This window comes from Cyprinus carpio, chromosome A3, assembly GCF_018340385.1.
Source record: "Cyprinus carpio isolate SPL01 chromosome A3, ASM1834038v1, whole genome shotgun sequence".
Classification (NCBI taxonomy): domain Eukaryota; kingdom Metazoa; phylum Chordata; class Actinopteri; order Cypriniformes; family Cyprinidae; genus Cyprinus; species Cyprinus carpio.
The window spans coordinates 30,274,457-30,289,997 of NC_056574.1; the positions used below are offsets into that span (position 1 = coordinate 30,274,457).

At 37.6% G+C, this 15,541-nt stretch overlaps 1 protein-coding gene across 2 annotated transcripts in view; it reads right to left on the reverse strand.

Annotated features, from left to right (window-relative positions):
- The window catches only part of LOC109049134 (E3 ubiquitin-protein ligase SMURF2), a 52,209-nt gene that overhangs the window by 23,396 nt on the left and 13,272 nt on the right, over window positions 1–15,541 (reverse strand). The window contains exons 2-4 of one of the 2 annotated variants that reach the window (XM_042729276.1): window positions 7,768–7,806; window positions 6,778–6,886; window positions 1,274–1,407 (exon numbers count right to left, since the gene is read on the reverse strand). In XM_042729276.1, the coding sequence (XP_042585210.1) occupies window positions 1,274–1,407; window positions 6,778–6,886; window positions 7,768–7,806 (282 nt within the window). Of the gene's footprint in view, window positions 1–1,267; window positions 1,408–6,777; window positions 6,887–7,767; window positions 7,807–15,541 lie in introns of both variants that reach the window. The other variant, XM_042729272.1, reaches the window with a different exon arrangement.

Genomic DNA, 15,541 nt, shown 5'->3' on the forward strand with positions numbered 1-15,541 from the left:
CCTGTATATAAGATTAGTATTGACCAATTTCAGAGCCTGTCATATGTGGATCAACTTACTATCTTGTGCATTTTTTCAAAAGTTTCAATATGAAAATTAACTTTTATATTGCTTCAATGGAAAACAAACAAACAAACAAACAAACAAACAACAACAACAAAAAAACGTGTCATGGATTTATTGCATTTTGGGGAAAAAATGAAATCTTATAATAAATCTTTGAAAATCAAAATCTGGATTTGAATTTTTAATGTTATTATAACCTAAAGATGTGAGAGTTTGAAACAGAAAATAGTGGTTTTCATCTCACCACTTTCTGGGTAAAAAAACAACAACACATTTTTACTTAAATTGATTAAATTGCATTTTGTAACCAAACTCTTCATATAGACACTTATGACAAGAGGAAGAGCAAGAAAAAGAGGAAAACAATGACAAATAGGAAGATTTGATATTTTTGTAAAATGTAATATTGGCAGAGACCGAATTTTTTTCTATTGAATAATAATTTCCTATTTAAGACCCTGATTGTTACTGACAGACTGAACGGGAGACAGAGAAAGAGAGAGAATGAGAAAAGACAGAGAAGGAATGATGGCAGAGAGACAGAAGGGGTGCAACAGGAAATGGTGAACTGTATCACTTCCAGCTGTGGGAGCGGCTGTGGGTTTCCTGTGCTTATCCAGGACAGTGGTCACGCTGGAGGGTTTCTAGGGAAAGCCTGCTTTTAAAATCCTCTTAAACACAAGCGTGGGGCTGGAACGCAGCCAGACAGACTGTGACAGGGGCCCTCCGTACCCTAAACATATGGACTTAGTTCACCACCAAAAAACACTGGTTCTTGTGTAGCCGACAGGAAAGTGATGCACAAATAACAGGACGTCTTTTACCTGAGACAGACAGTGGTCTTAAGCCAAAGATAGATAGGCCTCTATTATTATGTTTAAAAACACTGTTGTTGTGTTTTATTTAAAGGTTGTCCATTTAACACACACACCACCACTGCAGTACATACAGTACATACAACCACTCTGAGCCAATCACACACACACACACACACACACACACACACACACACACACACACACACACACACACACACACACACACACACACACACACACACACACACACACACACACACACACACACACTTGAAATCTGCCGCAGCCAGTTTTACACACAAGTTAGACCTGTGTTTTCTGAGCTAAATATACACACACTAACAGACGGTTTCTTAGCCAATCACACACAAATATACACCCACACTCACAGCCTGTGTCCTTGAGTCGGTTAATGGAGTTGGAGAGGAGTCGTACGCATCCCAGGAATCCCGCTCCCTGTTTCTTATGGATCTTCTTATGGTTCCACACGCTGATGGTGATGGAGTCTGACTTCCCGATATACCTGAAGAAATAACAAGAGACGTCACTTCAAGTCAGATTTCTGCATTTTCTATCACGTCTCAAACTCAGACCATATCGGTCTCGAAAGCCCATGGTGTTTGTGTAAAACATGTACTATGAACCATGATTACACACAGCGGCTCAGAGGAGAAGAACTGTTTTAAGTACAGGAATGAGGACTTTATTAAAAAAAACAATGAAGACGGTAAAAATGATGCCAGAAGAAGACAAAAGGAAGACAAAAACACTGAAGATCATTACGAAAACAAGTAACTCTTCAGTAAGATGAAACATAAATACCAGAGGAAGAAGAAGAAGAGGAGAAAAAAAATAAGAGGAAGAGTAGAGTAGAGAAAGACGACAAAGAAGCGCAAGATGACAAGAAAGAGTAAGTATACGATAATGACAGACAAATAAGAGAAAAGGGGGAAGAACAGGAAAAGACAAGATAAAGAGAAAGACAACAGAAGACTAAGAAGAGGAAGAAGGGCAAGAAGATGACAGAGGAAAAGAAAGTAAATGAAAATGACAAAGAAGAGGAAGACAACAAAAAAAGAGGAAGATGACAAAGTAGGTCAAAATGACAGATGAGGAAAAGGTATTAGAAAAGGAAAAGGTGAGGATGAAGATGACAAAGAAGTGAAAGAATGACAAAGAGGAAGTCAAAGTAGATGAAGAGGTAGAGGAAGTAGATGAAAATGAGGAAGAAGAAAGAAAAAGAGGAAGATGAGAAGAAAAGCGAGATGATTATAGAGGAGGAAGTAGATGAAAATTAAGATGAGATGAGGAAAAAGACAATGAAGAGGACATCAATAGAAAGAAGACCACCAAGAGGAAGAAGAAGATGATAATAAAGAAGAGCAAGATGTCGAAGTAGACGACATTAACATATGCCTAGTTTCGTTTGGTTCTTTTAAACAAGGTGAAAACACCTGAAATCTTCTCATACCTTCAGCAAACCTAACAAAGAAGTTCAAGGACTTCAAGCGATCCCACGCAGTTCTCTCGTTCCCTCACCACCGTATGCATTTCATCAAGTCCTACATAAAACTCAGCTGGTTTGTCTGAATGTTTTGGCATGGCGTTAGACAAAACAAATGATTCCCTTAAATTCGGGGAACAGAAACACCTCCAGAACTGGACATCAAAAGGAGCCAGGCTGTCAAAAAATGTCCAAGCAAAGTCTGAACGTTCTGTCAGCCTGCCAGTGGGACAGAAGCCCTGGGCAACAGACCTTGTTTGGACGGAAAACCAATCGAAGAGGTAGAGGAGTAAAGAGAGAAAGGGCAGAAAAAAAGAGCAGGATGAAAGAAACGAGAAGACAGAATACCAATGACTGCGTGGATGTTCTCACCAGAATGAGTCCAACCAAACCCAAACAATCAGTGTTCTTCTCTCTGATCTGGAGAACATTTATCAACTGCCTACAGAGCCAAAAACCAGCTCATAGCAGCCCTTATACACAATACCTCGGAGAGTCTTTACGCCAAATTTTACTTATACCAGACAAGAGCTTGTAGCAACAAGTTACTCAACCAGACCAAAAGAAAACCAAGCCAAGCCAAGACAATAAACCGAAACCTGCTCTGTCAACACTTAACAACAGATAATTATGGTTTAGTGCAGTTTAGGTTTCTCTGATAACCCTTCATCAAACCTCAGTGATTGTTTCTGAACTTTCCCAGCAAAGACCAACAACACTGATTCGGTAAATGGGTTAACAACAAATAGTAACGACAATATATTCCTTTTAAGTCTAATTTAAAGCATATGTGGCAAGCTTTCACAAATGTACATTTTGAAAAACCCTTTTGACCAAAACTCTTGATTTAACTTCTGAAAACATAGCGAAATATAGGGCTGTCGCGGTTAAGAAATTTCCCCTGCGGTTATTTTGGGTGGCTCAATAGCGCGATATGCAGTATTACCACCGTTTTTTTTTTTTCAAACCTAATTTATCCTGATTTTACTGCATACAAAGCTCTATCGTTGAGTTATGTAACATATATTGTTGCTTTTTAACTGACAGAGAGACACGTTTTAACACATTTTTTTTTACTGTTAAATGCCAAACAGCAACAAGAACATGCCTTTTAAAATTAAAAAAAAAAAAATAAATAAAAAAGTTCTAAAGTATCACATGAAAACAAGAAATAAGAATATGGCTTTTTCTAATTTGAAAAACGAAAGAATTCTTAAGTAGGCTATCACATGAACAACGTGTAGACCTAAGTGTAAATACAGAGAATAAACTAAATATTACTTAATCGGTAACATAGGCTATGTGATTTAGACCTGGGTTATCATGTCCTTGTTGCGTGCTAGGAAAACCAACATATTAACCTTATGTGGTTTCAGGGAGGATCGCACGGGGGTAACAATATTCCCCGCGGCACTGAAAACACTTTCTGACGGTGTGCTCGTTGCACAAATACACATGTATTTGCGCGCGTCTTTGGACAGCAGCGGAAATCTAGACTGATTATCGCACCACCAGGACAGTGGATTCGCGTTGGAGTCGATGCACGCCTCATGCAGATAGCGTGTGACCTCGTTATCTGCTCGCACTCTCTTGGGTTGGAAGCCGAAATGTTCCCAAACTGGCGACGTGACATTAGGTTTTGTGACGAGAGCACCTGCCATCGTTTCAGCCGGCCTATTCAAATCAAACGAAACACCATAAAGCTACAACGGCTCGCGAGAAAATGACAGTCGTAACCATATTGTATCATTCATTTATTTAACATTGAATGCACAGTGACAAATTGAAAAAACAAGAAGGCCACAGCCTCATTTAAAAAAAAAAAAAAAAAAAATCCTTAACACTGCGGTTGCTATCTTTCCTCTGCGGTTTGCTTGTCAATAGCGCGGTATTACAATATTGCAGTTATCGCGACAGCCCTAGCGAAATATTCAAGTAAAAATATGCGTCAACGTACACATCAACAAAAGACAAACACACACACACACACACTTGTGTATTAATTAATTTTAAAAAGACTATTAATTTGAATATAAATTTTCTTTGGGGTTTTCATTTGTTTTTCTAAAATATTCATAGTTTAAAGCAAAACCACTGCACTGAAGTAAGAACGCAAGAAATAAGAATACAAGATCACGGCTACTTAATTTCTAATAATTTTGCTAATTAATTATGGCTACTTAATTTCTGAATTTTACCACCTCAAGACAGTTATACAACACTGACCTTTAAGCACAAACAAACAAATAAATTATGAAAATGATTAGTTAAAAATGGTTTGAAAATACTACTTTGGTGACCATGACTTCGCTCCCCATCACAAATTGATTTTAACAGTACGCATAGATTTGTATGCTTTAGAAGAGCATGCAGCCTTTATACACTGACAAAGCCATCAGATATAATGAGCAGGGCACCTAATTAACCAGGATTAAATGACTACCCAAGTAAAAAAGTAATATATTTAAAATACATTTATTTCATACGAAGTATAATTCAAATCTATTAACATTTACTGACATATCGCTTGAGACTGAGAATAAAACTAATAAAAATAATTAATAACCTCTTTATTATCTATGTTCCTCTTTCATAAGTCGCTCTGTATAGAAGCTTCTACGAAATGCATGAATGTAAATGTGAATCTCTGCTGGCTTTGTTTTTTTTGGTTATCAGCAAGTTTTTCTTCAGCTTGATTCTCTGTGTTATTGTTCAATATGCACATTAGCAGTTATCTTTCAGTTCAGCATGCAGCCCTAGGAGGTTTTTAGTCCTGTCAATCTTTCATCATTAAATGATTCTGACATTCTGCTGGTCCTGACATTCAATGAAAATAACAAAACTACCAAATAGCTCAATAACCTTTCAACAATGGCGACATTTCAACTGTTTTCCCTGCCAACAAGGAGACAACTGAATCCCTGTGATGTGCCTTTTGGGAATCCTAGTTTTACGAACTTATAACTTGAGTTCAAAAGCACTTATTAAAACCCAGATGGCGAACAGAAATCCCAGAGTGTTTAGGATGTAGGGTTTAAGCAACATCTCCTCGGTTTCTCTTCCCCACCCATTATTCCGGGTTGCGGGGCAGGCTGTGGAAACGGCGGCCTATTTTCCGCTGACAGACATGACATGTTTGGCTAACTCGACAGCCGTCCTGGGGGGTGAGGGTTAGTCTACGGTTGCCCTGGCAACCAAATAAACGGAGACGTGTGCTTCCTTTAGCTGCCGGCTGTCAGCTCGACATGAGAACGGGACAAGTATTGGAAATCTGTTTTTTTCGACCTTTCCTTGCATTTCGGTTTTTAATGCTTTGTTTGCTTAAGTTTTGCTTTTGGTCTGTGGGAAAAACGACAAGCCTGCATGGAGGGAAAGATTCTATTTTTATCCCATGCTGTGAAATTGTTGATACTCGTAGCTGGAGATAAAACCTCTTTAAAAATGTAAATAGAGCTAGAAGCGTACCGTATAACGAAAGGATATGGGATTTTGCACCCATGGAAATCTGATCCGTCCTGCACAGATAGAGCTGTTGACTCCAGAGAAGGTGACCTAAATCCTCAAAGCCTGAAGGATGCTGGGAGCTTTACTGATGGGCTACACTGATCAAGAGATTGGAAGAAATCGCACACCACCGGCACAAGAAAAACCCCTGGGCTTATGTGAAAGTGCATGTTAATGGGTTAGTTCAGCCCCAAATTTTTAATTTATCGTTATTTACACACCATCAAGCCATTCATGATTTTCTTTCTTTTGATGAAATCAAAATTTTGAATGGAAATGAAAGATATTTTGAAAAAAGTTTTCCATAATAAATTGGTCATTTTATTGTTGAGCTTAATCAAGGGGAAAAAAAGCACCATAAAAGATGGTGCATTCTCCAAAATATCCCTTTTTTTTAACAGAAGAGAACAATATACAGATTTGAAAGAACACAATGGCAATAAAATAATGGCAGAATCTAATTTAATGCTTGAATATTCCATATTATGGAAGCACACTAGCTTGATTTGCTAGTTTTCTTTCTTTTGTTTTGTTTTAAACCCAGTATCAAGTGAACCACAATCCATAAGCACACTTAAATGTGATGTCAAAAACAGGCTCAATCGCTCTTGGTGACTCACGCAGAAAAACGGCCAAAATGAACCACACATAAGCGCCTAATGATACAGTCTGACACTCTTAAGCTCCTACAGAAAAGAACTACAGCGCAGAAAGCCAAGTCTCTAAGACTCAACCGAACAGATGACCACGTGCTTCGAAATAAGATCTGCTTCTGAGTGGTGGTCTCTAAACATTACTGTCTCAGAGCTGGGATCAGTGCAAAGGGACTCAATGTGTGCCATTGGCTGTGTGTTTAAATGCAATCAGACCAGGAAGAGCTCTTACAGGTCATAGTGCTGGTTCCATTTGGGGTCCAGCGTGTTCCTCACTGTGTCTGTTGAGTGGCACTGCCCTGAACCGTCCACCACCACCTTAGCAAAGGGGTCTGGCAGTCCTGCAAAATACACAAGCATCGTTTACTGAGACTTCTGAGCAGGAACTGAAGCCAGCATTGAATACAAGATCATTTAGTTCATAATGTGTTTTGAAATTGATTTGAAACCTGAAACCCGCGAATGCTGCAGAGGAGTCAAAAAAATAATAATACTCCGATTGCTACAGATGGACTTATACTGGAAATGGTGACTATCATGTAACTTGTTAGATTACTGTGCTACTCCCACGCAATAATATATAATATTTACTGTGCATTCGGAAAGTATTAAGGTCACTTCATTTGTTATGTTACAGCCTAATGATAAAATGCTTTAAAATACTTTTATTTTAATTGTATTATTTTTTATTGCTACATTTTCTGGTTTTAATGATATGCAGGGAAAGATATGCATGCAGGTTTATAAATAAGAGCAGAGGGACTGTAGTCTTCATTTAACCACATACAGTCTGCTAAACCTCATCCCTCTGCCAGCATCACATTTTTGCTACTCTCTTTTTGACTTTCTCCTGCTTTTCATCAGTCTCGCCTTGTACCTGTCTCTCTTTCCAGTTCCCAACACTGTCTGTCTCTCTCTTTGATATCTATCTGTTGGGCGATTCAGATGTGGGCTTGGTTGTTTGTGTTCGTCAGGGTAGAGAAAGTGAAGGCAGAGAAACCGAGATGAGTATACATGTGTCAGCCAGCGGTTGCTTTGTCTCCTCGTACTGACCCACATTTCTGGGGTCTCGTGGGGGAAGAGCACTTATCTCTCTCTGCACACTTTTAACAGATGAGCCTCTGCTGAAACACTGCACTGAGATACGCTGACAGGAATAGCGCGCTCTCGCAGTTCGTTATCAGACACACATTCTCAGTATCTATGAAGGTCGGGTACTTACGGAAGAAGTCTTTCTTCACCAGGTTCTTTGCGCAAAGAACTGCAGAGAGAAAAGAGCAAAAAATAAATAAAAAATTGTTACTTGGACATTTTGGAACAAAATAGATATTTGTCAAACAAGTAAACCATAACAGTGATTTATGTTTTAAAATACAGTTTTGAATCAGAATGCAATATTATTATTGTTTTCCAGTAAAACGCTCAATATCCTCAAAAAAATGTGTAGGCTATTTAAATTAAACGGCTAATTTATTTCCACCCCCACAGAATATATGTCTTGAATAAAGCTATTATTTTTTATAATTATTTCATACTCCCTTGACAAACTTTTTTTATTTAGTTAATGAAAAAAATACTTATTTATTTTTTTATGCTTAAAACGAGACAGCAATTTAGGATAAGAACAATTAGCTTAATTCAAGACATATTCTCTGAAAACAAATACTAACTTAACATCTAACGAAACATGCAATTTTGCTTATGTATATTAAAGAAAATGACTAATTACATGATTTTCTGCAGTGCACAAAATGAGTTCAGAGGGATTTAGGTCTCATAACGGCTGACAGCGCAGTGATGCATAGATGTGTTTTTTATTTCTGAGTTTTGTATTTTTAGGATCTCAGCGTCAGAGAAAATGTTTAAATCCATAACACGGCTCTTACAGTGCTCAGCAGTCCCAGATCAAGCTCACAGTGTATTAGAGATGCAAAGTAAAAAAAAAAAAAACTCCCTCTGATCCACATCCCATCCCACCGCTGGCCTACATTCAGCCTAATATCTCAAGAGTTTAAAAAAAGAGAGAAAAAAAAAAAAAAAAAAACTCTAGTTCTTCTGACTTCAAACTGGCCTGAGCAGACAGTTAACAAGAAATTTCAGTTTAAAGAGATACTCCACACCAAAATGAAAATTTTGTCATTAATCACTTACCCCCACAAACCCGTAAAAGCTTCGTTCATCTTTGGAACACAGTTTAAGATATTTTGGATGAAAACCGGCAGGCCATAGCCAAATAAATAACATTGTCAGAATAGTTCATCTGCCATCAGTGGTTCAACCGTAACGTTATGAAGCGACGAGAACACTTTTTGTAAGCGAAGAAAACAAAAATAACAACTTTATTCAACAATTCCTTTGTCAACAGTCTCCTCTGTGTCTCTCCATATCACCGTATGCTGCGTATGCTCCGCGCCACAAGAAAGTTTTCTTTCAAAACAAAACTAAATACATGTAAAAAAAGAACACCCTAATAAAGTTGCTAATACAGGAGAGCATACACAGCATACTGTGATATGGAGAGACACAGAGGAGACTGTTGACAAAAGAATTGTTGAATAAAGTTGTTATTTTTGTTTTCTTCATTTACAAAAAGTATTCTCGTCGCTTCATAATGCTACGGTTGAATCACTGATGGCAGATGGAGTATTCTGATGACGACTTTTATACCTTTTCTGGACCTTGACACTGTTATTTATTTGGCAGTCTATGAGACAGTCACAGGCCTCCCGGTTTAATCCAAAATATCTTACATTGAGTTTCGAAGACGAAAAAAGCTTCAACTGTTTTTTAACTACATGCATGTAATTTATTAATTACTAAATTTCAACATTGAGATCGATATACCAAATCATCCTTTGACATCTGTAACAAAGCCAACAAAATTGATACATTTATTCTTCCTTTGACATCTGTGAGAATGTTGAGGTCAAGAAACACGTACGGATAACAATAAAGTTGAAAAACGTTCACAATCAAAATGATCAACTTTTGAGGTTCATAACATGGACTAAGGGTTTGTGACAGAGACAACTTTCAAAATAGCTTACAGGTTACTGTGTTTTAAAAGTCTCAGACACAATACTAGGAGCACTTGTAGACAATCACAATGAGAAATGAGACTGACAAAGCAAAAAACGTCTGAGGAGGACATTATGGAAGATGGAAGTAGGGATGGTGAACCGATAACCAACAGAGGGTCTAAATAAAAATTATTAATATTTTTTCCAAATAAATTGAAGATAAAACATTAAAAAGTAAAGTCAATCAATTTAAATGATAAAAGTGAATTAAGGCATAATGACCGATATAAAAAATTCTAAAGATTACATTTAACACTATCATTGACATTAAGAGTGCGTTACACAGCAGAAAAAGTTCATCTAAATATAAACACGGGACAATGAGCATGAACAATTAAAATCCAATATCAACAGATATATATGCAATATTGATTCAGTAAATAAAAAAATACCAGGAATCGCTAATACAAAACGAAAGAGAGACATAGAGAGAGATTGAGTGTGTTATACAGAGAAAGTAAAAAGAAAACGAGGGCAGACAGGCATTTGAGGGAGATAGACGAAAAACTAAAAAGGGAGGGCAGACTGCAAGAGAAAATGTGACAGCAGGAATGAAGGGCGACTAGAGAGCAGGAGGACAACGTTTGAGGTATTCACTCAAAAAACTAAAGCAGTTCACCCCTCCAGATGGAAGAAAGCTGAGATGGTAGGTGGAACCGGAATAATAACAACCGAGAAAATGTTCATGAGCAGGTGAGCTGCAGACTTTACTTAGCAAATCCAAACAACCTGGGAAACACCCATACTGAGACCGCTATTGATTCTGTCTGCGGCACGACCACGGCTATCCCTCAACTCACACGCATACATATATTCAACCTAACTTTTAAAAACTGCTATAGAAAATGCATTAATCAAGCCAGTGTGTCAGGAAAAGTGAAGAGACTCATGTGAAGGGTTTGGACAGTTGCAGCAGGTGATGATAGCGACGGTCCGAATCCAAGAGAAAGGAGGGAGATGGAGAGAGAAAGAGGAGAGGGAGGGATCGGATAAAAAGGAAACATGCTTGCTTCGCAGTCGAGGAAGAATTTCTCTCTGCAAACATCCCTGGGAATGTTTAACGTTCCAGTGAAACCCACCTCATCATTCCACCATCTGGAATGTATCTCCCTCTCTCTCTGTGTATGGAAGTCTCTCTCTCTCACACACACACACACACACACACACACACACACACTCAGCCTTTAACTCCTCGTCCTCACTCAACTCTATTAATTATTGACATTAAGCAACGGTGCCTGTATTAGACACAGATTCAACAAACTAGTAACAGAGCATTTATGAACGAGTTAATTTTTTTTTAAATATGCATAAACTATGAGTGAAAACAACTGAATTATGAGCACTTAAGTAGCATTTAACATGTGTAGCAACTGCTCTTCAAATAGTCTTGAAGTAGGCACTTAAAGGATCTGCTGAAAATTCTCTTTACCCTCAAGATGTAGATGAGTTTGTTTCCTCACAGAATTGGAGAAATGTAGCATTACATCACTTGCTCACTAATGGATCCTTTGCAGTGAATGGGTGCCGTCAGAATGAAAGTCCGAACATCTGATAAAAACATCACAATAATCCACACGACTTCAGGTCATCAGTTAACATCCCGTGAAGTCTAATGCTGGATGTTTGTAAGAAACAAATCCATCAATGAGGCGTGAACTTCAAACCTCTACCCATAACATTGCTTTCTCCAGTGAAAAACTTGTCTCGTCTGAATCAGGAGAGAAATATGCACAGATCAAGCACCATTTACAAGCAAAACAAGCCCAGACTGTTTTAAATATGCTGTTGGATTTTGACGTGGGAGGACAACAGGAAATTGACTTTTTCACTGGAGGAATCATTATTATGGATTAAGGACTCATGATGTTTTTTTTTTTTCTTACACAGCTTTTCACCACACAAGACATTAATTGATGGACAGGATTCGTGTGGATTACTTGTGGATTATTGCGATGTTTTCACATGGAGCAATTGATGTAATGCTAAATTTCCCCAAAGTATATAATCAGCAAACTTTCACCATCTTAATTTACATGATGCATGTTTTCTGAAAGTCTTTAGTCCGTTTCAAATGTGGAAAGACATCTTTCAAAGTTTTGTTGACTGAGCAATCAATATTCATTTACACAACTAAAGTATATTTATCCCCCATAACCTCATTTTAATTTGCATTAAATTGCGGTCTACATGCAGTGATTTCCAAGAGAAACAGGATGTTCAACAAGACAAATTAAGTACAATGCTATTTGATTGGGAAAGTGTATGCTACATAAAAGATTAGAGCCTGTTAAAGGGGAGCAGTTATAATAAATAAGAAACTGGTGATGTCATCTATAAGGAAAGTCATTTAAGAGGTGAAGCAAGTTGCAATAAATTTTAATGAAACATTTCGAATTTCTTTGGAATAACCTGGACCTTAGTTTACAGTAAGACTGTGTATTTAAGCAAATATGTAAATTCTAATTTAATTTTGACTATAAATATGGCATCTCCTTTTACAAAAGTCATTCATTCATTAAAGAAGTTCCTAGATCAGGAGCAATGCCAAATTCCCCGAGCGTAATGCACTCAAGCAGTTAACGAAACACACCATCCATCTCACAGCTGAGGAAGTCACAGCACTAGTTGATAAAGCACCATTCCTCGTGGTCTGCAGTGACAGATCAATAATTCTGTGAGATGTATAGTGAACTGGCAGTGTGTAATGCAGTCAATCTTCATTCTTACGTATAAGTTTTACCAGCCTGGCTGTGAATCACTCGCAAAGTGAAATTCCGATGCATCTGTCCTCCGAGCAACAGCATCTGCTGCGCCACAGATGTTCATTTATGAATAGAGTGATTCACGGCCACTAACACACACTTATCAATTCATCAGACGTAAAACATCAATGCGTGAGCTCATATAAATAGACACGACAGCACTGTACTGCCAGTGAACCCCAGATAAAAACCTGGCTTAGATTCTGTCAATGTTTATCTCCTTCCTGTCTCAAAAGTAAACTAAAAAAAGGTTTAACTGGTTTCTGTGACGCTCTTGAAGTTTGCAACACTAGTTTAGTACGTCAGATAACAGCAACTACTCGTAACCAAGAACACCGAACACGTGACAGCAATGCTTTCCCTAATGAGAGTCGGACACAAAGAAAGGAACACTGTAATGCTCAACAGCGCCTGAACAACATGTTATTATTATTTTTTTTTTTAAAAAAGGTAAAAATCTAATTTTATCATTTATTAAATACTAGAGGTTTGTTTGGCTTTGTAACACTGCCGAATATTCATGTTTAAGCCAATATTAATTTAGCATTTCAAAAATTTCTAAAATGTACAAATAAAATGTGTTGTTTCTAAATTGTTACGTTTCATTTTCACAAGATGCTGCACTCTTCTGATAAATTAATATATGCATGGAAATGTCTCACAAAACAGTGATAAGATTGGGCTGCAGCTTCTGGTTTCCCACAGTTCTTGGATAGATGATTAGGGTACTTGATGTAACTGACTCACTGAATAAGACAAAAAAGCCATTTTCAGATGCATTTTCAACTTGGCAGGAGTCGGACAGCTCTGTTTGTTCTCCTTGGTCCAACTGTGTGTGGCTTTGTGTGTGTGCTTGGGCAAGATAGTAGCTAATTTAGGCTGTAGAAGCAAAGAGTAACAGTCTGAGGGGGACAGAGAGCAGTCTAATGCCGGGAAAAGGAAGTGACACGGGCAATACCAACAGACGTCGCTCTGCCCTCTGCCCATCAAGGGGTCTGGAAGAGCTGGACAAAGCGGCCTCAGCGTGCACCTTCTTTGCGTCAAGAATGGCTGGAAGATAAAGATAGGACTGCGGTGTGATTTCAAGACCTCAATGGAGAGACACCGAGAGTGAGGAAAAAAACCAAGAAAGCATTGATGAAACAAAGGCAGGGAAACAAACGTGCACGGATCGAGAAGCAGTGTGAAAATAGCTGAGGCGCACAAGAGTCTCGAAGGACAACTGGAAAAGTAAGGACTTTGTAAAGGGCTCCGTTCCCACAGAAGACGAGCTTCCAGCTCTACAGGATGCATACATTATCATTCCCATGACACGTGGCCCTTTTCTTCCATTCTGCTTTTCTTTTTCTGTGTCACGTTCGTGCATTCTTGTTCTCTGAATCACATGCGTACTCAGCAAGTGGCGAGAGAACTGCTTTTTTGATGTTTTATCATCTTTCAAGTAGTCTTTGAATTAGACGAAAGCAAACGTGATGGGGAAAACCAATTTAATGAAGCCCAAACGTGACAGCAAAACATGTAGATACGAAACCATCATGCTGTGAAAACTTCTGCCAGAGAAAATCTTGGAAATGGTTCCTATGTCCAAGTACCTCCCCATCTAAACACAAGTGAAAAACAGGACGTACTCAACGGTTTTGTCTTTAACCCAGATGCCAAGTCATCAGGTAGAACAGGAGCTCAAAATAGCATTGAAGTTTAGATGCTATCACTCTTCATGTCTGGTGCAGTGGACGCCTCGTCAATGACTAGGCAATTTCCTGTCAAGTCCATCCCAACTTTCTTTGGAAAAAGAAGACCATATAGTAGATCACACGTACGGGGCAGCACATCAATATTTTATTGGTCATGCTGGGAGTCTTGTGTCATGTTTTCCGTGAATACATGTACAAAAACAAGAGAGAAGAAAAGAGGAGAGGTGAAGTGGATATGATTGGACCCGTCGCTTGAGCAAAAAGACAAATCTTAGCTGTCAAAAACACTTTTGTACACCGTCAAAACACACCAATCATGCCAACTATGGCACAATGGTCATTGTTCTCGGCTAATCCTGATTCCCAGAGGTTTGTGAAGAGAATTTAACATACTACAATCCACCAAATCCCATCTTTCCTTTGAGAAGTGTTCCCCAAAGGTTTACAAAGCTCAACTACTAACAAGCTCATCTGTTTTAGTGTGATGTAAGATTGTCCTTTAATGACTGTTTGATGAAAAACTGACCTTCCATCAACTACAGGGACCAAAAGATTGACTGTCTCCAACAGAGAGCAACAAGAAAATGGAAGGCCTGATATTTTTTGTCTGCCATGCTGCAACTGTGTCAGAGCCTGAATTCCCCCTTTAATTGGCTCTTATAGGTTTTTTTTTTTGGACATATAAATTAAGAATAGACAAGCAATGGCACAAACAAATACAATAACAAGACACAACTAAAATTAACTGTGCTTTTTCAGGTAGGTATAACAGTAATATTCAGGTACAGAAATACCACAGAAACGGAATAATCTATTTAACTTTAAAATAACACTGGTTAGTCTTTAATATATAAATAACCATTAATGACAGACAGCAGCAGGTTTATTTAGGTTGCTGTCTCTTTAAGACCTAGGGCCCTTTGAAATCATTTTTTTTTTTTCCAAATTCTGTTTTTCCCATTTTAATTTTTCTGGATTCTGTTTTAATGGTTAAATTAAATTGTATTAATCAAAAAACATTTCTAATTAATTAAAATCATGAAACGTATACATTTTCACATCAATTTATTAAAAGTTTAACAAAAATTACATGTTTAGGGCCCTATGAAATTTTTTATTTTTTCTTCACCATATGCTTTATTGTTACCTAATTCTGTTTTAGCATGAATAATTATTTAGATGCATAAAAACAACTTAATTTATAATTTTTTTTTCATAAAATAGCCTTATGAAATGTTTTTTTTTTTCCCCTCAGAAATTCTGTTGTGTATTTAAATTGTTCTGGTTATCAAATGAAGGCATAAAACATTAATTTAATTTATCTCTTAATTATTGAAAATTAAACTTTATTTTTTGGTAAAAAAGGGCATTTACTATTAAAATTAAAACATGGAAGAAATGTTGTGTGATTATTCTTTAAAAAATAATGATTGTTTCTTTTTAGTAGTAGTAGTAGT